Here is a 23,775-nt window from a genome sequence, read left to right on the forward strand (position 1 = left end):
AAATAGAAAGTAATCATGACTACAGAAGACTGCATATACAATTAAGGGAAAAATGAAATAAAGAAAAGGAGGGAGTCAGTCTTAAAGTCCAGGTAAGCTGCACCATTGTAGGCATATTGGGTCATAATATGGCGGTGTTTTATTTAAAACATTTTTATTAAAAGTTGTCTGCACATGACAGCAGTTGTAGGAATGGGATGGCCATTCAGGCCTATTGAGTTGTTTTCAATTAATAGAAAGGATGAACTGATTTCTGCTTCGGTCACAAAACAGTGAAACATTAACCTAGATGGAAACTTGGTGAGCACCAACATAATGACTAACCTGGAGCTGTTGAGAGACGTACATTATATTTAATTTTTAATATAATAGCAAACATATCTTTTAAAGAGAATGGTCAGTGTACATTAAAAAATGACCATCCAGTTAATTACTCTGTTCTTTTGTAATATGAGTATACCATTGAAATGCTGAAATCAGCCACTAACTGATGCAGGTGTAGTGATGCAAATCCGTGTCTACCTCTAAGGAGCCATCAATTCTTCTTGATGTCAGTTGACAGGTCTGTTTTTATAACAACTTTGATCAACTTAATGTCCTTGATAATCTTTAATAGATTTACTCATAAGGGATAAGTCCAACCCATAATATTGAATTGTTTTTAATGCAAGCAGGTGGAATGATTAATTTGCTGGTAATTTAATCAGTGCTCTGTTAATGTTTCCTTGCCAAATTTTAACGGGTCACTTCCTAGCTCTAATCCTATCAGTGATAGAGGACAGAGTGTAATTTCTAAGCCATTTGCAGTAAAAAATATATTAAAAGTCCTGCATATCTGATTGTTCATTGCCTTGCAGTTTGTCTTGTCATTTACTTCAGGGCAAAATGAAGTGCTGCATTTTATACCCACTGAATATGGAGAGTGAAAAGAGATAAATGACTCTATAAGGCACAGGATGCAGGGGAGTCATCTCTAAGTACTTCAGACCCCCCCAGTCAAGTGCTTCAGCCATGAGACAATTGCTGCCCTTCCTGTTGATAGCTGCCTTAGAAGATAATTAGTTAAATCATCTAGTATTTGTTTGTAAAGAATGGATGATGCATCATCCCTTTGGGATGCTTATGGCAGGAATATTTCCTTCCAAAAAAAAAGAAAAAGAAAAAAGTCAAACAATGTTTCAGTTCCCTTCTCGCAAATATGTTGAGTCAGTTTTGTATATCTTGGCAAATCAAGCATTGCACTTGTAACTTAGTGATTTCTTGTTCTGTGGCAGTGGGAGCCATATGTTGTTCAAAAGCAGTGCATTAGTAATTCAGCCGTAAGGGCACCTATACATGTGCTGGACATCTGCTTCAACGTATGTTAATTAGTACATGTCAGAGCACACTTGATTAATCAAGTCTGCTGAAGCATGTTAATTAACATGCTCCAGCAGCCTCTGTGTCACGTCTATTCAGTGTCCCCATGCTTTAAACTGGTGGTGGGGGCACTTGAACTGAAGTTCATTGAACAAGCTTTGGTTCAAGTACCACCGCTGCCATTGTGAAGCGTGGGACACTAAATACATGTGATGTTGTGGCCCTTTAATTAGAGCACTCCCCCGCCCCACACCGCCCCCCACCCCCAGATCATGTGTATAGATGTGCTCAGTGTCCAGATTTATATGCTGGGTAAGGGGAAATGAGGTTGGTGGACTATTTTTGACCTTGTTTAGCCAACTTGTATGGTCTAGGTTTTTAATACCATTGGAAATGTGCAGTCAAGAGAACATAAGGTCATGACGGGTGTTCATGTAAAATTAATACCAGTAAAATACTTATGTTGATCAATTAAGTATGTATAACCATTGTTTTCCTTTCCTCCCATCCATTATGTGTCACTCTGAGCAATTAAATAAGGTTTAATTTAGATGGCTAAAGCTTTGGGGCAGGGAAGTACAGCTACTATAGTCCAGATTCTTTAGCAATGCAGCTAACAAGTATACCACCTTCTTTTTAGCTTACCTGGCATGTCATGTGCAAAGAAGAGGAAGGAGGAGGACTAGCTGGAACTTAGGGAAGTTGGGCTAGAAGTGAACTCACAAGGTCATTTAGTCCCTTGACTAAACAAATCCCAGCCAAGTGTCTGTCCAAACTGGTCTTGAAAATTTCCAAGGATGGAGATTCCACAATTTCTCTAGATAGCCTGTTCCATTACTTGACCACCCTCACAGTCGGAAAGCTCTTTCTAATCACCAACTTAAATTTATTTTGCTGCAACTTGAGGCCTTTGTGTCTGAGGTACCTGTGTCTTCTGAAGTCCTGTCTCCTATGGACACAGAGAAAATAACTTAATAGCCACCCTTTTAGGTATTTGAAGTCTGTGATAAGGCTGCTTTGGTACAAAGCAATCTTGCAGCTACCCTAGTGCTCGTATTACCGTGTTTCCCCGAAAATAAGACATACCCATAAAATAAGCCGTAGCAGGATTTCTACGTATTTGCGCAATATAAGCCATACCCCAAAAATAAGACATAGTGATAGGCGTGGCTAAGCGTACCGGCGCGAAGCGGTAAATAAGACGGGCAGCCCTTCTCATTTGCCCCATCGTGACAGCTGCTATCTCGGAGGTGACCGGAGAGGGAGAAATAGAAAGTGAAAGTAAAAGTCTCCTCAGTGAAGTGAGGAGCAAGAAGTTCTGCTTTAGGTATTGTGTGTCCTCAGGGGGAAGAATAAAGCTGTGGCTGCGGCTTTGGGTTAACATCAGACATAGTTTTGGTATTGGGTGGTGGAACCGGAGAGTGCTCCATCCACTCCATGCATTGACCTGGTATTGCAGTGCTTCCAGGACTGGTGCAAAAAAACAGGAAAAAAAAAAATGCTGTTTTAAAAATAAGACATCCCCCGAAAATAAGCCATAGTGTGTCTTCTTGAGGAAAAATAAATATAAGACAGTGTCTTATTTTCGGGGAAACACGGTAGTACCCTATTAAAGCAACTCTATACCTGTAGTATAAATATCATAAGATCACAGGAAGGTAGGCTTGGAAGGGACCTCATGAGTTTATTTAGTTCAGCCCCCTGCTCATGGCAAGATCATCCCTGACTAAACCATCCCAGCCAGGTATCTGTACAATCTGCTCTTAAACTTTTCCACAGATGGAGATTTTGTAACTTCTCTAGGTAGCCTGTTCCAATGTTTGACTCCCAGCAGAAAGCTCTTTCTAATCTCCAAGCTGAATTTCATTTGCTGTAGTTTGAGGTAATTGTTCCTAGTTCTGTCCCATATGGACACAGGGAGAAGATCTCAGTAACCACCCTTTCAGGTATTTGAAGACTGTTATCAAGTCCCCCCTCAGTTTTCCCTTCTCCAGACTAAATAATCCCAGCTACTTCAGCCTGTTCTCATCAGTCTTGCTTCCCAGGCCCCTAATTAGTTTTTATTCTGTGCCTAAGTCTTATTGTCTACATCTTTCTTAGTGTGGGGCCAAAAATTGCATGCACAACCCCAAGTGAAACCTCTGCAGTGCTGAATAGAGAGGAAGAATACTTCTTTTGACTCCCAAGTGACACTTGCGTTAATACAACTCATTACACTGTTGGCTCATATTCAGCTTATGGTCTACTGTAACCCCTGGGTCATTTTCTGCAGTACTACAGCTTAGCCAGTAATTCCTCAGTCTGTATTTGTGCATTCAATTGTTCTGTCCCAAGGGCAGGATTTTTCACTTGTGTTTGCTGAATCTCTTTTGGTTGATCATTGGCCATTTTTTTCATTCTATCCAGATCATTCTGGATCATAGACTTACCTTCCAGAATATCTGCAACTCTACCCAACCTTGTATCATCTTTAAATTAGCTAAACAAGCACTCAGTGGTATTATCTGAATTACTGATAACAATGATGAATTCTATTCTGATGACTTCTACCCATGATAGACCCTTGAGAAGCCCCACTTGATATCTCCTCCCAGTTAGACATTGAGCCATTGATGACTACTCATTGAAAGCAATGATCCAACCAGTTATGTATCCACCTTCCAGTATTTTAATGTAGTCAGAATTTCCCTATCTTGTTAATGACAAAATTGTGAGTGGCAGTGTGTGACAGGGGGCCATCCCGGGGCCTGGTGTTACATTGGCCCGCCCAGCTGTCTAAGTAGGGCAGTCCGACCAGTCTCATCTGCCATGAGTTTGATGCTCACAAAACTGGTGTATAGATATGGTAGGCTGCCCGTTTTAAAGCCCCAATGCCAGGAGGCACTATCCACAGCTCCCTACCAGCCCTATACCGTGGCCCATACCTCACAGATGGCATCCAGACTATCACTGCATCCAGGCTTAAGACTCGGCCAAACTCGGTTCACTTACATACTTCCCCTTTCTGGGCCTTATGCATACTGCCCCCCTCTCAGTGGGGCCTCTACCACTCTGCCCTCTCTCACCAGGCCTCTTGCATGCCACCCCTCACTGGCCACATTCACCCTGCTCTGCTCCCTTGAGTGGCTCCCATAAGTCATTAGGATTATCTCTTCATTCCTTGGCTGGTCAGCACACAGCTTTTGGGCCTCTCCCACAACCCTCATCTGCACAGTGATTGGGCAGTTCACCAAACACTGGGCTGACTCTAGCCCTAGACCTTTCACCGGGCCACTCGTCTCTCTCACTTTCTCCTTAGGGTCAACTACTCGCCCTTTTGACCTGAATTTGGCCTCACCACATCTGAGGACTTACTGGGGTTTTGGCCTCTGGCCCAACTGCAACCTCAGGCATCCATAGACTGACCTTAGCCTAGTTGCCCTCCCACTAGGGTCTTCCTCACATGCCCTCTCATTAGGGTCTTCTACATTTGCCCCTCTACTCTGAGGCTTCAACACTTGCCCCTGTGCTCTGGGATCTTACACCCCTGTGGGGCTCAGGTGTCCAAAGGTGTGCCTGGGCCCCACTTGTCCCCTTCTCTTGGGCCTCCAGGGTCTTACACCCCTGTAGGGCTCAGGTGTCTGAAGGCATGCCTGGTCCCTGTGCCTGTCCCTGTGTGTAAGTAACCCACCAGGATGTGGGGGGTGGCATTTTAAGGCACCCCTCCTCACCTTTCAGTTGGGAGGTAACTGGCCTGGCATTTCTGGGGGACTCTCCCACCAAGGCCAGTTCCACCAGACCACCCCATCCCTGGCAGGTTGCAGTTTTCAGTTCTACCTGGGATCATGAAGGCCTACCTACCTTGGTCTGACCCTTACTGGGATAGGAGTTATTTTTACAGCCTGCTATCTTGCTGAGCATTCTACCCCTAGACAGTGATGTCCCCCTCATTGAGGGAACCATGAGCCTCCTTAGACTCTGGCCCCACCTCCAGGCTAGTCAGGGTGTCAGATGGCTCATCATAGCCCAGGCCTTCCCCTCTCATGGGGCTTCATTTCCCTTCAGCCTTCTGGTCCTGGACCTCTTGCATTGACCAGTCAAAGTGTTCTGGTCCCAATACCACAGCAGCCGACCTCCTTAGGCAACAGGGGTCCCCTCCTGGGCCCCACTATACCGTCACTCTTGGTTTACTTGGAGCCCCAGAGATCTTAGTAACCTGGCTCTCCTCTGAATTGATCTCACCTGAGCCCCAGGCATCTCTCCTGCTTTTTCTACAACCAGAGCTTGCCTAGTCCCTATGTAGGCCTGCTAACCATAAGCCCCTTCCCAGGCTGGGCCTTGTTCTATTTAGGACCATAGCCTTCTCTCTGGGGCTTTGGCCCCTAGGAACTTCCTGCCATCCACAATAGTCCTCCCTTACCTCACGGTGTTATGAGCAGCAGCTCAGCTGGATGTTGTTGCTCCCTGGCTGCTTGCAGCTGACTGTTGGCTCAGCCCTGTGAGTCTGGATCTAGAATGGCCACCTCATCAGGACTGTCCCACACCTGCCGATTGCTTGCTCTCAGCCTTAAAGTTGCAGGCACCAGTGGTGCACTGTCACGCAGTGTCAAAAGCCTTGCTAAAATCGAGGTATCTTCTGCCACTGGAGTGGGCTCTTTCACATGAATGCCAGGGCTTCATAACAGTTCTCCATATGGATAGCCACAGGTTCAGAAGGGAAGTGATATCTGTTGCTAGAGGTGACAAGGTGTTGGCTTCTACCTTCTGGAGCACATGTGTCTTCTAAAGCTTTTTGTGGATGTGCAACTTCTATGAAGCTGGAGGTAATTTTGTGAATTCAGTTTATGAAGGCTTCATGCTTGTGGATGCTTTTGAGCCAGTCCACCCCTCCCTGCAGTTCTCTTACCAAAGTCCTGAGACAGTCCACGAAGAGGCATCTCTCACACCACAAGCTTTCTTCCACCTGGCTGTTCTGGGCAGGGATATACAGGCTGCAGACCCTGCAAAGTCAGACCAGAACCATGGTGGAAGCCTGGGTGGTCCTGATGTATTTCAGTAACATTAATCTGGAATACAGTGCTTTAGGGATTATCAGATAGTGAAAGAAAGCATTCTGTAATTAGCCGTAACCTCCTGCTCCATTGTTTTCAGTAGTAGAAAATCTATTCCTATATGTTTCCGTAGCAGCCAATATAGTAGCCACCAACCCCAACTTGGAATTGGGGCATTACAGTAATTCACACAATTTGCCACAAATAACTTTTAGAAGAGTTATGATGAAAGTTTGAACAGCTTTTGCCTCCCAATAGACAGATGTCCATACCTCATGGAAAAACAGATATGTGAAAAGCATCTTCTTAATAAGTGTTGGTGACTGGCTGCCACAAAAGAGAGGTGGACAAATAAATCTTGGAAAGGAAAACTGTCCCTCAACTTCAGCACAAAAGCTGTACTACACTAAGGTAGTAGAGAAATTTAGGCTGCAGGGCCTTGTCTCTACTACTGGTGAGATTAATAACCATTTTACAGCAATGGTGCGACTACACTTCAGCCAACTGTATCTTAAAGAGCAGTTTGGACTGTGCTCAGTTGTTTATAGTTCTCTGTCTTGAAAATGTGTTCATCCCAAACTATCCTCTTGTAATCTTGGTCCAAGTTAACAGACATTTCTTTTAAAATATTGTTTATTTGTTCCATGCTGATGACATTTTTGAGCTCTGTAAAAGATATAAGTAAAGGCAGTTCTTGCTCCAATTTATTTAGTTTCCAGTTTAAATCAAGTCTTTTTCAAAATAATACTACAGAAACTTCACCTAGGGGAATAGGAGCTGAGATACAAGACCATTTGTCTTCAGATTGGTTTGTATCAAAGTTCAACATTGAGCCAAACAATAACACACAAACCTCCTAAGTACAGATGACACAAAGCCAATTTACAACTGTAATAAGAGTATCGTGAGTAACTATGATTAGTAAAAACATCTTTATTCTTTTCTTCCTTTGTGCTTTTTCCCCAGTAAGGACATTTTATTTTTTGCTTACCCTGTAGGATGGGCTCTGTCTCTCTATATTTGTGCAAGAGACCCTATGGGATGTTTTACTCATTGAAGAGTTCCTATTTGAAAAATAATAACTTTTTTTGTCATGCGCTAGGTATATAAATACATTATCTTGGTTACATAAATGTATGGGAATAAGTCCACCTATCTAAAGAAAGGATATAGTATTATATTATCAAAATGTGGGACTTGGAAAGAGGCTTAATTTCATGTTAGACATATTCAAGGATTTACATGTCTCTTTTAACAGATGGGTGTGGCTTAGTGTAGAGCACCTGGTGGTGGAATAATTTATGCACAGGTTAAAGCACCTTTTCATCAAACTTCATGGGCCTTAAGGCTGTCTGTCATGTAAATGGGAAGTCAGACTGCATGTTGTTCACATCATAATAAATTCATAAAAGCTTTAGTAATTGCTTTAATAAGTCCACTTTCAGAATCTGAGAATGGATCCATGTTGTTGAGGAGGATGGTATTGGTGAGACATGCCAGGCAGAAAATGGATGGATGAATGGGGTGAGTGCAGTTTTGATATATGCTGGCTTCCTTAATGTGAACACTTGTAGAGGAGACCTAGACCAAAAATCATTTTTGGGCAAGGTTGCGGATTTCCCCATGGCTGATCAATACAGTAGTCAATTTAAAAATGAGTATTAGATTGCATGGAGTGAGCACAAAAATGGTATAGCTATAGCCTCACCAACCTTGCTGACAGGCTGTCAGTAGGGAGATGTATAAGGGCATTCCTTGGACATGCAGGGATGAAGTCAGTAAGTCAAAGCATAATTGAAGTTACAGCTAAAAAGGGACATGAAGGTAACAAAAAGGGTTTGTTGTATATTGGTATGTTGTATAGTAAGTTGGTAGCAAGAGGATGATCAGGGAAAGTGTGGGTTCCTTACTGAATGTGGGAGGCAACATTGTGACAGAGGATACAGAAAAGGGTGAAGTGCTCAATGCGTATTTTGTCTCAGTCTCCATAGGCAAAGTCAGCTCCCAGACTACTGTACTGGACAGCACAGTTTGGGGAGGAGGTGGGCAGCCAAGAGTGATGAAAGAACAAGTTAAGGATTATTTAGAAAAGCTGGACATGCACAAGTCCATGGGGTCAGACGGGATGCACCCAAGGGTACTAAGGGAGTTGGCTGTTGAGATTGCAGAGCAACTGGCCATCATCTTTGAGAACTCATGGTGATCAGGAGAGGTCCCAGATGATTGGAAAAGGGCAAACATACTGCCTCTATATAAGAAAGAGAAAAAGGAGGATCCAGGGAACTACAGACCAGTCAGCCTCACCTCAGTCCCTGGAAAAATCATGGAGCAGATCCTCAAGGAATCCATGTTTAAGCACTTGGAGAAAAGGATGATTAGGAACAGTTAATGTGGATTCACCAGGGGCAAGTCATGCCTGGCCAACCTGATTGGCTTCTATGATGAGATGACTGGCCCTGTAGATGCAAGGAGAGGGGTGGATATGGTGTACCTTGATTTTAGAATGGCTCTTGATACTGTCTCCCACAGCATTCTCACAAGCAAGCTCAGGAAGTACAGGTTGGATAAATGGACAGTAAGGTGGACAGAGAACTGGGTAGATCATTGGGCTCAGAGGGTAGTAAGCAATGGCTTGACATCTAGTTGGCAGCCAGTATTAAGTGGACGGCCCCAGAGTTGATCCTGGGGCCAGTCTTGTTCAAAGTCTTCATCAGCATCCTGGAAGATGGCATAGAGTGCACCATCAGCAAGTTTGCAAATGACACCAAGCTGGGGGGAATAGTAGATACATTGCAGGGTAGGGCTGGGATTCAGAGTGACCTAGACAAATTAGAGGACTGTGCCAAAAAAAATATCATGAGGTTCAACAAGGACAAGTACAAAGTCCTGTACTTAGGACAGAACAACCCCATGCCTCAGTACAGGCTGGGGACTGACTGGCTGGGAAGCAGCTCTGCAGAAAAGGACCTGAGGGTCACAGTGAACAATTAGCTGAATATGAATGAACATTGTGTACTTGCTGCTAGCCTTCATGGCAACATCCTGGGCTTCATTGGTAGAGTGTGGTCATGGGCCACCCACTACAGAAAGGATGTGGACAAATTGGAGAGAATCCAGTAGAGGGTGACAAAAATGGTGAGGGAACTGGGGACATGACTTATGAGGACAGGCTGAGGGAACTGGGCTTATTTAGTCTACAGAAGAAGGGACTGCAAGGGGATTTAAGTCTTCAGCTACCTGAAAGTGGGGGAGGGGCAGGGAGGGTGGTTCTAAAAAGGATGGAGCTAGACTGTGCTCAGTGGTGCAGATGATAGAACAAGGAGCAATGGTCTCAAATTGTGGCAAGGGAATTTTAGACTAGTTATTAGGAAGGATTTTCTTACTAGGAGGGTAGTAAACACTGGAACAGGTTATGCAGAGAATGGGCAGAGGGAAACCCTGGAGTGTGCCAGGCTGCAACCCCTCCACCTCCAGAACCTCCTCCTGAGATTCTGGTTGAATTTCGCCCCCCACCTTTTTGCTTTTGGTCACCCCCGCCCCACCAAGTCCGGGACTTCCTGGTCAACCTACTCCTAGCCCTGGCCAAGTGGGCCTTGTACTTGACCAGGAAGGAGGCTTTGGCTGGGAAGGTGCCCAGAGACTGCGGGGCCACTTTCCTGTCACATGTCCATGCATGTTTCCAGGGAGAGAACCAGTGGGCAGCATCCACTGGCTCCTTGGATGCCTTTGAGTACTGGTGGGGGTGGCCCAGGAAGCTCTGTTCTGTGTCCCCCTCGGGCACACTTATTTTCACTTATTGACCCTTTGACCCACACAGCACTCCTATCCTGTTTTTTTTCATTAGTTGTCCCAAGAATTTAGTTGTTGCATTCATCCATTAGCCCATGTAAAATGGGGCTACTAGTTAGCCAGGTGGGCCTTGCCCATGGTAAGTGGATGGACAAATAAGTTACCCAGAGAGGTGATGGAATATCAATCCTTGGAGGTATTTAAGACCCAGCTAGACAAAGCTTTGGGTAGGATGATCTAGTTGAGGATGGCCCTGCTTTGAGCAGGGGGTTAGACTAGACGACCATCTGAGGTCCCTTCCAACACTAATTTTCTGTGATCCCACACTGGGAATAGCATACCCTGCTGATACTTCAAGGGGAGGATATTGACTGAACTTCCTCAGGAGCCCTGGAGGTATTGTGCTTAGCTGAGGCATATTGTATGCATGTTGCCTCATGTTTGTTCTGGGAGAGCATGCCTCTGGATTGCTTTCTACTGCAGGGCTGTGCTTTATGGTATTTCCTATATGCCACAATCTAGTGCAATACAGACAACTAGTTTGGGCCCTGGAAGCAATGTGGCTATGTTAGCCTACCTAAGTTAGCCCAGACTAATATACCTTCCTTGTTATGAGGGATAATTAGCTTAATGCGCAAATGTACCTATAACGTTTCCAATTCTAGAATTAGCTTGTCCAGAGCTATCTCATTGATATATCCCTCCATGGTGGTCCTTAGTGCTGTGTATATGTATCCTATGAGGCACATCTGAGCCTGTTATCCTATAAATCGGCAGGCACCTGGTATTGGTTAGCCAAATGGTGAACTGAGATTTCTTTTATACTAAATCCTATTAAAGGTTACAGTTACCTCATCCTAACAGATCCTCCGTCCTTGTTTGTTCAGTGTATCCACCTGTTGCTTCCTGCATCATTTTCCTGTGGATTTTATACACCAATATTTGTATTGCACCTAGCACAATGGGTCTTGATCCTTCACTAAATTGATATCCAAATTTGTGATATCCATATGTAAACATAATTCATTATTTGATCATATTTTCTTACAACAAGAAAAAAGATTGTAGCAATTTCTTTCAGCTTTCTGTCATCATATTTCCAATTCCTCCCAAAAGTTTTGATTCCATTAATATTTTTGATTATATTTATTAACAAGTTTTCGGTCATGCAAACATTTGGTGCAAACAAATATCCCCCTATTTAAAGCAAAGGAAAAGGTTGCTGAAATTTTAACAAAACCTATCTTATGGCTCCAGAAAGATGTGGCATATGTTGCAGTTATCTCACAGGCAAACTCCATGCTGGGTGCATATATTTACAAAAGACACCGATGAGTCATATGTAAACATTTTGATTATAAAGATTTTCTTCATTTTCCCACAGACTTGCTGCTCTCAAACAGCTGCATCCCATTCCTGGGCTCAGTGGAGGGGCTTGATTTTCGAACCCTGCTGCTAGATGAGGAGAGGGGTCGGCTGCTAATCGGAGCTAAAGACCACATCTTCCTGCTCAGCTTGGTTGATTTAAACAAAAATGTAAAGAAGGTCAGTGTGTTTTCCACACAGTTCATCTGATAAGTTTGTTTTCAGCCCCTCCCTTACTCCTTTTTGCTTCACTAGCTGCATGGCAAAAGTATTGTGCACGTGTTGTAACAAGACTTAATAATTTTACCTCCTGTTGTTACAATCGCTTTCTTTAATAAACTGAGTTTGTCAGTATATGTGACCTCTTATAGGAATAAAGTAATGTAATATGTCAAATACCTGTAGGGGTTCTGCACTGCATGAAACCAAAATATCAACACAAAGGCAAGGATATATCTCAGAATATTTGTTTCTTATATCCTCTGTTATCATGACAGCCCTAATCTAATGAAGATAACCGTGGCTAGTTTTCTTCATAGAGATCCCATGGGTGTGTCTTCATGCAGAATTTAGAGGATTGATATGCTACTTTGCTGTTTTAAATAGTCTCAATTCTGTTAATAATTGGAATTACTGCCTATGTAAAACATGTATTAGGTCTTGTTAAGTCTCAGTTTAACTGCACTAGGCTTGTTACATTTAGACCATACCTTATAGATGGAAAGCAGTTCTTAAACGTCAGTATTTCTCTTGGGGATGATATTTTGATGCTTAGACAAACTCTTTTGGCCATTACATACAAAAACCAGCTGCTTGGCCAAGAACCCTTGCAAAAACTGCATTTTGTTTGTGACAGATATTTAGTAAAATTAAATCCTTAGTTGTGTTGCATACATTTCTTTATAATCAGCAGTTTTTAAATGGTTAAATGTTGCTGTCATATACTAGTGTCACTGAATACAGATCAGTTTGCCTGAAGTCAATGGAATTAACAGGTGTAACAGAAAAGACTTTGGCTTCATATGTGTAAGTGGAAACTATGAGCTCATTGCAAAAAAAAAAAAAGAGTTAGTGTCTTTAAATTCAGCTTACAAACACTGCAGGAAGCTTCTTTCCTTGTATACTTTCCAAGCAGTCAGTTTTCATCTGGAAATACAGTAGCATATTCAGAAAAGCTACAGTATAAAAATGGTATCTTTAACATAGTTATTCCTAAACTAGATTTTCAGGTCCCAGGTTGAGTTTCTGGCAGGAGCATCTAGAGAGGGAGAAAACCAAAATATTTTTTCTTGTAACAAAGACAGCTTTTTTCTGCCTAGTTGGGCTCCCTCCCATTCTTTTTAAAGGTAATTGAGTTATTCAGTATGTTTCAGGATTAGACCTTCAGTCTTACAGCTCAAGTTTGTTCTTTAGCTAAACTATATAATTGATTAAAACAAAACAAAAAGGGCAATTATATATATATATTTAAAAACACCCAGTTCTTGATTTTGACTTCTGCAATGCTCCATATGCTAATTACTTTAAAATTCAGGTTCTGAGCACTTCAGGAAGTGTCCCCCCCACCAACTTCAGTGGGAATTTTGTTTCTATACACAGAGCTGAATACAGCTGAAATTACGGAGACAATTATCATTGTCTCAATTATCATGATTGTTGAGGTATACATCAATGTAACTGTCTAGTTCTAGGCACCTAATTTCGTCAGACAAACGGGATGCTAATATTGATAATCTGATGTGACAAGCACTCTAACAACTGTGTGTGGGCGCGCGCATGTGCACACGTATGCGTATTACTATGTCTGCGATTATAGATATATATATACACACATGCAATGATAAGGGGAAAGAGAGAACTCATATATATCATACTCACTTAAAAGTTTTCAGTGCTAAAGGGTACTCTCCAGTAGCAAGTGAGTGTCAGAAAGTAGTGCTTGTCTATGCTGTGTTTAGACTGACCATGGTTTAGATTGGCTCTGTGCCACTCGGCTCAGTTCCAGGCCTTCCCTGTGTGAGGAAACCACACATGTTGGAGCTACAAGGATTTGAAGTGTGTCCTTTGTGCTCTTTGGAATAGGAGTCATCTGAAAAAATATATTGTACTATAGGTGGCCATTATGGATAGCAGTAATAAATTAGAATATTAAATTTCTTTGGGTAAATGATTCAGCTACTAATGACTTTAAGAAAGGATGCTTTAAGGATATTATGCTTCAGGGTCCTGAGATGGGCGCAAGAGGTTTGAAAACCAGAAGGAAAGTTTGTGTAACTAATGCATGGTTTTCATTCTTTTTAAACAAAAATAAATATGAACTGTGCTGAGCATTATATATTGAGTAGATCAGGGCTGTCTGCTGAGCCTTTTATTCGGTTTCGGGGGATAATTTTATTATAGCAGTGCTGTTACCCCTAAATGGCTTGATCTGAGTATTGCCTTATACACTCTCTGAATCCCCTTTTGGATACCTATTCACTTGTCAAATACTACTGTAGAGTCTGGCCATACACATTACAGCATTTCTGGAAGAGCATTTAAAGGAACCTCAAAAGCAGGGATCCTTTTTTCCCTTTAAGAATATCTTTTAACAACTTCCTTCTTGCAGCATAGGATATATCTGAATGTGACAAACCAAAATACTGGGAAACATTTAGGTATTGGGAAATTCAGGGTATTATTTTTATATATAATTTATAACTTGTATTCTTTTATTTCCTGTGGTATCATGATTTTAGCACCTGGGGGGAGGGGCAGGTTAACGTTGAGTCTACAGTTCCTTCAATGCTTATAACTTTTACTCAAATTAGTTTATATAATTGTGGATGTTGCTTGAAAACTCGCATTCATTACTATGACAACTGGGACTTACTTGAAGAAATTCCCCAGCTTTCAGTGCAGTACATGCAGAGTATAATCCCCTGCCCCAGCAATAATTTCTGTTGTATGTTGGAGGGAAAAATCTCTAAATTTACTAGGAATGAAAACCATTAACATGTGGGAACATTTTATTCAGATTTTATACAAAGAATTGTAGTTACGTATAGAATGTAATAAGGAATGGTAAATGTCTTTCTGTAGCAGGGACAGAATATTCTGCCTCATTTTAATTGATGCAAATCTATGTTAAGGGTTTTTTTGCCACCCTCCATAGAGATTTCCTGTAGAAGATCAGACAAATATGTATCCCAGTGGTTTTTATTCAAAGAACCAAAACATGTGACAAATAGTGCAAACTGTGACACACAAGGAAACCTGCGATACTTTTCTGTGCAAAACACGGAGACTGATAGTAAAATGATCAGAAGAAAGCTTAAAAGAACAGGTTGCTCCAGTGTTCCAGCTACAAACAGCATACACAATGACTTGCATGTTATAACTGAGATAGCACGAGGGTGACAAAACAGCAGGGTTTTGCACAGAACTAAGGGCATGGCTACGCTTCCTACAAGCATGAAGAGGTGGGAAAAGAGCCTCTATAGAGATGTGATATCCAGAGTTCCTGCTGAAATGATGACTTCAGTACTTGTATTTACTGAATTGCTAATAATTTGTTATTAGCTTTCTATAACACTTTCTATAAACCGTTCTATTATTTTAAATCTAAATCTATATATCTATATATTTTTAAATTAAAAATATATTTTGATCAGCCCTATAGATTTTTTTAAAAAGGTAACATAGGAATTTCTGTGCTTTTCTTAAAGTGGTGCTTACAAACAACAGCCCTCAGCAGTACAAGCAGGGTTTCACGCTAGCATGATTATCACTGAGCAATCCGCGGTGAGACCCACCCATCTCAGCAGAAATAGGAATGCTATCGAAGGCTTACAAACCCTTGAAATGCTGCCAACCTTCAGGAGCTGTCAGTGCTAGAAGAAGCATCCACATGTGGGCCAAGGAGATAAACACATCAGATCCCATCTAGCTGCTTTGGAGCAAGCTGTTTTGATCTGCCATGATGTGCACTGACACCAAGACGCACGTTTTTGATGTTTAGGGTGCCTTTAATCTGAAGTTATTTTTTGTCAATACCGGGTGCATTTTTAAAGGTATCATGTGGATTGATAATCTTTTGACTTGACTCCTTCCATTTTTGGAAAGACCTCAACTCACATGTTGGTAGTAAAAACCAACAAACAACCCCCCCACAAACAACCATGTGTGCACATGATAATGGCCCGTTGTCTCTGAGACCTTTTTTTTTATTTAAATCAGGGGAATTATGTCTAAATCTGGACTGAACTGGGCTTGTACACCATGGGTGTTTTGCTAGATGAATAATGAGGCTTTGGTTCTGTTGAGGTGCATACACACAGCCTGATGTGCCTGTTTGGGCCCTTATACCCACTAAGGTTGTGTTTTGTCCTGGCCACATACATAAGCCCAGTCTCATGTGTTACAGAAACATGTATAAAGTTTTCCTACCTCTTGGGCAGAGCCAGGGTTCATTGTATCAGTAAGGATAGAAGGCTTCACAGTGCCAAAGACCAGAAGAGACAATTGAGAAAGTTTCTAAGAAAACATTTCAAGGACTTTGGATACAGAGGCTATGACAAAATCCTGAGGGGCAGTGAAACTATCCTGGGTCACTTTGCTTTCTTATGAATCTTTTTTAATATAGAAGGGCCTAAAAAGAAAATTGGAACCAGGGCATTATTTGAAGCATGGATTCACCTTTCCCAACAGGTAGGTTAGCTTGTTAGCTTGCCAGTCCCAACATACATAATAAGAATCGTGGTTCTTTAGAAAAGGGAAGCAGGTTCATTGTTAAGATTGCATCTCTTAGAGACATTGGTTCCACATATATTGAATTTCCCTTCCACCCCAATGCCTTGCATGGGGGAATGATTTCATCTGTCGTTCAAATTCAGCTACCTCTATGGTGAAAGACAGCAACCTTTAAACCCTGCATAGCAACACAAAAGCAACAGATCAGGATAATACATAAAGAATGTCTTATCTAAGTAGAATGACAGTGGAATTTTAGGTTGAAGAGAATGCACCATTCTTTTCCTTAACATTGTTGCCATAAATTACAGTGCAAACATCCAACGCCCTATTCAGATGTCACACTTTGGCTTTTGGTGTCATTACAAATAGTATCCTCCTGTCTGAAAGATTCTGCTCAGTTTGGGCTCTGTTCAAGTTATGGCAGGGAAAGATATGCATTCGTGCAAAAGAGGTGAGAATCTTGTCAAATGTGGTATTGTTTTCCCTAGTTTTTATATGTAGCTTTCTCCTAAAAGCAATAGATGAGGATAATATTATGTTCACATACATGCCAAGAGTAAGTTCACTGAAGTCTTTTTAAAATTGATATTGGTTTACATTATATCAGCATCTGATCTATGAAAAGCAGGAAAAATGGAAATCATTGGACCTCATTTTGTAGCATTTTTTTTTTATTTCAGTTTTATGTATGATTAAATCTGAGGTAGAAATCATGACATGTTGAGACCTCCATGGCTAGGAACAGACATTACACATAAACTGGTTTAAGTGATCAGAAACTTGTTTAAACCTCTAACAGAAAAGAAGTTCAGTGCACATAAACCAGTTCAGTGTGCACAAACTCGTGGTGCTCTGGTGAGGTCCTAAAGGATTGGAAAAGGGCCAATGTGGTCCCTATTTTCAAGACAGGGAGAAAGAAGGATCTGGGTAGCTATAAACTGCTTAGTATCACCTCTCTCCTTAGGAAAACCCTTGACAAATTATCAAGGATCATATTTGTCCAGTGGGTAATATGATTCCATAAATTTCATAGATTTCTAGAGTTGGAAGGTACCTGGTAGATCATTGGGTCCAACCCCCTGCTCCAGGCATGAAAGAGTGCTGGGGTTAAGTAACCTTGACCAGATGCTTGTCTAATGTCCTCTTGAACACTGCCAAGGTAAGGGAAAGTACCACCTCCCTTGGAAGCCCATTCCATATTTTGGCAACCATTACCATAAAGAATTTCTTCTTGATGTCCAATCTAAATCTGTTGTCCTTCAGTTTGTGGCCATTATTTCTGGTAAATCTGAGGGGCTCCCTGGTGAAGAGTGTCCCCTATTCCCCTGACCACTCCCTCCCCAATGCGTTTGTAGGGACCCCCCAATGATGCTGCAGGGCAGCCAGCATGGGTTCATAGTAGGTTGATCCTGTCTGACGAACTTTGTTTCTTTCTATGACCAGGCCACTAAATGCTTAGATGCAGGAGTCAAGGTAGATGTCATTTATTTGGACCTTAAGAAGGCCTTTGATACAGTATCCCATCCTATTCTTATAAACAAATTGAAGGGCTGTGCCATAGATGATTACACAGTCATGTGAGTGGTAAATGGGCTTAAGGGTTGTACCCAGAGAGTGGTGGTGGACGGGTCGGTATCAACCTTGAAAGATGTGGGTAGTGGGGTCCCCCAAGGCTTGGTCCGTGGGTTGGTGCTGTTCAATATCTTTATCAGTGACCTGGATGAGGGCCTGGAGAGCACTCTGTCCAAATGCACAGATGACCCCAAACTCTGGGGTGAAGTAAACACACTGATGGGAAGAAACCAAATCCAGATAAACCTGGACAGGTTAGAGAATTGGAAAGAGAACAATAAGATGGAGTTCAACAAGGACAAGTGCAAGGTGCTGCACCTAGGGAGAGGGAATCACCTGCACACGTATAGGCCAGGGAATGACCTTCTCAGCAGCACAGCAGCAGAAAGAGCTTTCAGAGTTGTTGTCAATTTCAAGATGAATATGAGTCATCAGTGTGACAAAGTAATTAGCAGAGCTAACTGCACTTTGTCATGCATTAGCAGGTAGCATGATCAATGGGTCCAGGGAAGTGATGCTTTCCCTCTGTGAGGCACTAGTCAGGCTGCAGCTGGAGTACTGCATCCAATTCTGGGTGCCACAATTCAAGAAGGAAGTGGACAACCTTGAGAGGATCTAGAGGAGGGCCATTCATATGGTTAGAGGTCTGCAGGGAAGCTCCTATGAGGAGAGGCTGAGGGACCTGGGCCTTTTCAGCCTCCACAAGAGAAGGCTGAGAAGGGGTCTTGTGGCAGTATACAAATTCACCGGGGGGGGGGGCAATAGGAAATAGGAGGTGCCCTGTTTACCAGAGCACCCCTTGGAATAACCAGAAACAACTGCCACAAGCTGATAGACAGTAGATTTAGGTTGGACATCAGAAAGAACTTCTTCTTCATGGTTAGGTTTGCTAGAATCTGGAACACGCTTACAAGGGAGATGGTGTTCTCCCTCTGCCTTGGGGGTCCTCAAGAAGAGACTGGACAAGCACCTGGCTGGGGTCACATGACTCCAGCCTTTTTCCTGCCACAGGCAGGGGGTCAAACTCAATGATCCATTGAGGTCCCTGCCAGCCCTAGCATCTATGAATCAGTTTCAAACTGGCTGAGACTGGTTTAAGATAAACCTAGTTGAATGTAGTATCAGACTTAACTGATTTGGGTCAAGCTGGTTTATGCAATGTCTGTCTCAGACCCCTTCCTGGTTTAAGTTAAACCAGAGTTCCCCAGCATCCTAGATGGTTTGCAGCCCTCAGCTGGGCTGGGCTTGGCTGGGCTGTGGACTCCACAGAACAGGCTGGCCCTGCTCTTCTCCTCCCTAGCCATTGTTTCATGAAAGACTGTAGGCATAGCAGGGTCTGTCTGGCTTCCCTTGTTGCTCACTCCTCAAGCAGGAACTCCTGTGTCCCACAAAATGGATCCCAGCCCCATGGACCCTAGACATGTGATAAGGTCACTAATGCTGAGAGGTGCCTGTGTGTGTGTGTCTCCAATTTCACTGGGACAGGCAGACAGAACAGTGTCAGCTTAGGGCTTTTGGGAGCTACTCAACAGGTCAGCTGGTAATGACCTTCCTTGGAAAAAGCTGTTTAAGAAGAGCTTGATCTAATGAGGGAGGCTTTTGTTTTTCTGATGGGCTGATAACACTGTGGTTTTATCAGCTCCCTGCTGGTCTGCAGCCATGCCAGGTTTGCAGATGCAGAGACAGAGATTGAAAAGTTCAGTATCATCAACAGATGTGCGCACTGTACACCTCCCCATCAGAGTGCTAGGCTAGGCTGCGCTCTGGTAACACTCCTACCCCTTAAGCAGGAGAAAAGCCTGAGACAGAGCAGGCTAGGGTGAGGATTTAAATCCTTCCCTAATCAGACCATCCTGCTGGGGCCTGGTCATGCCCGCCTCATCTCAGCACTGTGGAAGGGAAGTGAGGTCTTCTCTAGTGCCCCCCCGGATTCTAGCCTGAGCCATAGCAGGCATGTGCCTGCATTTCTTCAGTCCAGAGGGCATGTCTATGCAGTTACAAACCAGTTCAGCCTACCAGGCTAGGCTAACCTGCAAAGACTGAATCAGTTCAGATTCAGGCTTTTTGAATGTCTGTCCCTAACCCATAAGATTCAGAGGTATAATGCAATGGTCTCACCAGCTTCCAAAGAGAGGTTGCTCTTTAGCATCCACCAGGCAAATCATTCCCCTGTTTTAAGTTACATCTTGTTTGGTAAGTGTAATCTTCCAAGTAAAGATTGGTTATATCTGTAACTTCCAGTGTATAGTTACAAAGGCTGATGAGGGTGTGAATATGGACAATATGTGGGAGGTACTAAAATACCAGGCGCTACTTTGCTACTCTTCAATTGGTTTTGTAGTGTTGTAACTGCACTGACTTGGAGAAGAATCAGCGTCCTTTATACTTGATTCCATGTAGGGAAATATTTCCCTTATATTCATTTTTCAGGCAGTATTAAAGTACTTGACTTTGCAAAGTCCAGTCAAAAGCTTGTCTCTACATATACATTTCAGGGGAAGGAAACAATGTCAGGTGTGTAAATATCTGTTGAAAGCATAGAAGACCTTCAGCAAATGGGCATCAAAGTATAAGAATACCTAACATTTTAGTGTCCTAAGGTTTTTTGTAGGTCAGTTAAATCTAAATGCTTCAGTAAAACTGGTAAAAAGAAAATAGAGTAAGTATTTAAAACCTCAAATATACTGTATTTAAAACATGAAATATGGGGAAATGTATAAATACGGTGTTTTTTTTTTAAACCTTCTTGGTTTCCTAATGATGTAAATAGCTTTGGATTTAAAAGAACAGGAAGTTTTCTTTGGACAACCCGATTTTGATATTGCCATATTTAGTGACCGTTATATGCAGATTCCTAAAATAATGAATTTCCCATGCTGGACACATGCATAAAACAGTGTTTGTATATGTGAAGAGCAACTGGCATGCATATGTAGCATTAATTCTGGCTCTCACTAACATTCCCATGAGCTATAATTCTTTTTTCAGGAAGAATTTTAGAAAGGTGAGCAATTCTTTCCAATTTCCAAATTCTTTCCAACCTTCTGGAAAAAAAAATACAAGAAATTACATGCAATTTTTTTACCATCTCTGCCACCGATTAAAATACAAGAATAACAAATATGCCAGCACCAATAGGAAATCATCTCTGGAAAATAATTTTTAATCCATAGACTTCAATAACAGGGTTAAATGCCACACTGTTACAATTTTAATTTTCCAGAAAACATGTTTGAATTTTCATCATACCTTTTATTGATACTGTTTCATTTTTCTGTCATGCTATTCTCTTTTATATTGTATTATTCAACCTTGGACTTCAAAAGTGTTTTACAAAAGAAGAAGAATTAGCATTATACCTATCGTATTCATGGTAAAACATTGAAGGGACCTTGGCTGAGGTTACTTAGCTAATGTTAACACTTCATTGAAAAATCTGGGAAAAAAACATTCTGCCCTGATGCTAGTGTTTTAGGGGTACACCGTGTCCTTTATTCTATCAGACTTGTAACTATTTAATCATATAGACATTTCTTTTGAGTCATGATGTTTATCCATGTGAGTTACTAGCTTTGCAAATTGGCTCAAAGTTATCAATGTTAAAGGACTCAAGGACCCAATCAAACAAGACCTCTTTCATTAGTGACTCAACAAAAAATTGGCAAATTCCAATTGACAACAATAGGAGAATGTTGGCAGTGCTTTTGGTGTCTTCAAGTCTGCTGTGATCAGTGTCTGTGAAGAGAACTTGGATTTTCTGCCAGGAAAGAACAAGACTGGTTGGATGAGAATGACCAGGAGATCCAAGAGTTGATTGACCAGAAATGCAAGGCCTTTTGTGCTTGGTACAGTGGCATCAACTCCAAACATAAGAAACGGAATCACCAATAAGCCAAAGCAGAGGTCCAAAGGAGGACTCATATGGTGAGAAAACAAGGGGAAGGGGATTCAGCATCTCAGTGACATCCATAATATGCACGTTTTTTTTAGTGCCACCAAAGCTATCTATGGTCTGAGCACTCAGGGCCAGTCCCCCTGAGACCTAAGGATGGAAGAGACCTGATCAGGGAAAGGAGAGCCATCAATGTTTATCAGATGGAGCATTTTGAAGACATTCTTATTTAAGATGCTGTTATTGACAGAAGTGCTTTCAACTCTATCCCTCAACATACAGTTAGAGACAGTCTCCAAATCCCTCTAAGCCTTGGCAAAATGAAGAAAGCCATTAAGCAGATGAAGAATGACAAAGCATCATCTGGAGTTGATCGAGTCCACAGATGACCTCAGGGATGCCGTGATCATGACAATCCTTAAGAAAGTGAACAGATCCAATTGGAAATTACAGAGGAATCATCAAAAGAAAGATCATTAGAAGAACCCTCCTGAACCATGTCTTTCCACAACTCCTCCCTGAATATCACTGTGGGTGTAAGGCATAAATAGGCAAAACTGACATGATCTTCACTGCTTGCCAGCTTCAGGAAAAATTCTGGGAACTACATAAGCCTCTCTACCTCTCTACATGGCCTTCTTTGACCTCATGTCAACCAAAAAACACTATGGAAGATCCTTCTGAAGTGTGGATGCCCACCAAAATTTGTCACCATTCTTTGCCTGCCCCAGACCAGTATGTGAACAGTGGTCCTCAGTAAGAGATCTATAACAGATCTTTTTGAGGTTAAGATGGGAGTTAAACAAGGCCACATCATCATCACTCCAACATTCTTTTCAATATTTCTTGCTGTGATGCTACATCTGACCACCAACAAGCTTCTAGTCAGAGTGAACCTAAACTTCTGAATAGATGGTAAGCTGTTTAATCTTAGCTGACTCTGAGCCAAAACTAAGACCATTTCAACCTCAATCATCAAACTTCAGTATGCTGATGATGCTGTAGTGTGTGCTTGTTTGGAAGCAGACCTTCATGTAATCGTCAACATCTTTACTGAGGCAAACCAAAAAATGGGACTGATGCTTAACATTCAGGAGACTAAAGTCCTCCATTAACAAGCTCTTAATGAGAAGTCCTCAGCTCTGGTAATTCAGACATACAGTGGACTCTGGAGAATGATGAGTATTTCCCATACCTTGGAAGCCATCTCTCACAAAAGGTTGACATTGGCAAATAAATCCAACATCACCTCAAACGCAGGCAACCTTTAGACTTTGGAGAAAATGTGTGTTTGAAGATCGCAATGTCAGATCTAAAATGAGTCTCATGGTTTATCAAGTTATGGTCCCCATCTTACTGTACAGAGCTGAGACGTGGACAACATAGGAGATACCTCAAATCAAATCTCATCAACGCATGCTGCAGAAGATCCTTTGAATCCAGTGGAAAAATAAATGTGTCAACATTAACATCCTCTTGCAAACAAAAACCATGAGCATTAAGGCAATGATCATTTGACATCAACTTCGCTGGGCCAGCTACATCATCCAGATGTCTGACTCCAGACTCCTGAAGCATGTTTTATTCTCCCAGTTCAATTGAGGCATATGCTCAAGAGGAGGACAAAGTACTTCAAGGATGTCCTCAAGGCCAACTTGAAAAAATGTAACATCAACTTATGGGAGACTGTTGCCCAGGACTGCCTCAAATGGGGAAGAGTCTGCTGTAGGGCTTTCAGGACCTTGAAACCTCACAATAGCAACAACAACAAGAGATGGAAAAGCAGGAGCAGCAGAAACAGCATGTTGCAGACGAAATCAAGAATCTAGTGCCGCACACCCCACGTGGAAACACATGCCCGCATTGCAACAGAGTCTGTCAATCCCAGATTGGCTTTGTCAGCCATCTTTGGACCCAAAGATATAGCAGTCATGGAATATGATCCTCCTCAAGTGCAAGGGATTTCTGATGAGCATAGTGGAGGGCATATCAGCAATTCTTATTCCTGTGAATAGGTTTATTCACTTAAGTATG

The 23,775-nt window shown here is 42.1% G+C and overlaps 1 protein-coding gene across 5 annotated transcripts in view; it reads left to right on the forward strand.

The window, feature by feature from the left end:
* Positions 1-23,775, forward strand: part of SEMA3D (semaphorin 3D) — a 208,760-nt gene that overhangs the window by 86,505 nt on the left and 98,480 nt on the right. For 4 of the 5 annotated variants that reach the window (XM_090041869.1, XM_090041868.1, XM_090041870.1 and 1 more), the window contains exon 3: positions 11,563-11,723. In XM_090041869.1, the coding sequence (XP_089897995.1) occupies positions 11,563-11,723 (161 nt within the window). Of the gene's footprint in view, positions 1-11,562; positions 11,724-23,775 lie in introns of those variants that run through there. The other variant, XM_090041872.1, reaches the window with a different exon arrangement.

The sequence above is a fragment of the Crocodylus siamensis genome, chromosome 4 (genome assembly GCF_052110815.1).
Source record: "Crocodylus siamensis isolate JL-2025a chromosome 4, ASM5211081v1, whole genome shotgun sequence".
Taxonomy (NCBI): Eukaryota; Metazoa; Chordata; order Crocodylia; family Crocodylidae; genus Crocodylus; species Crocodylus siamensis.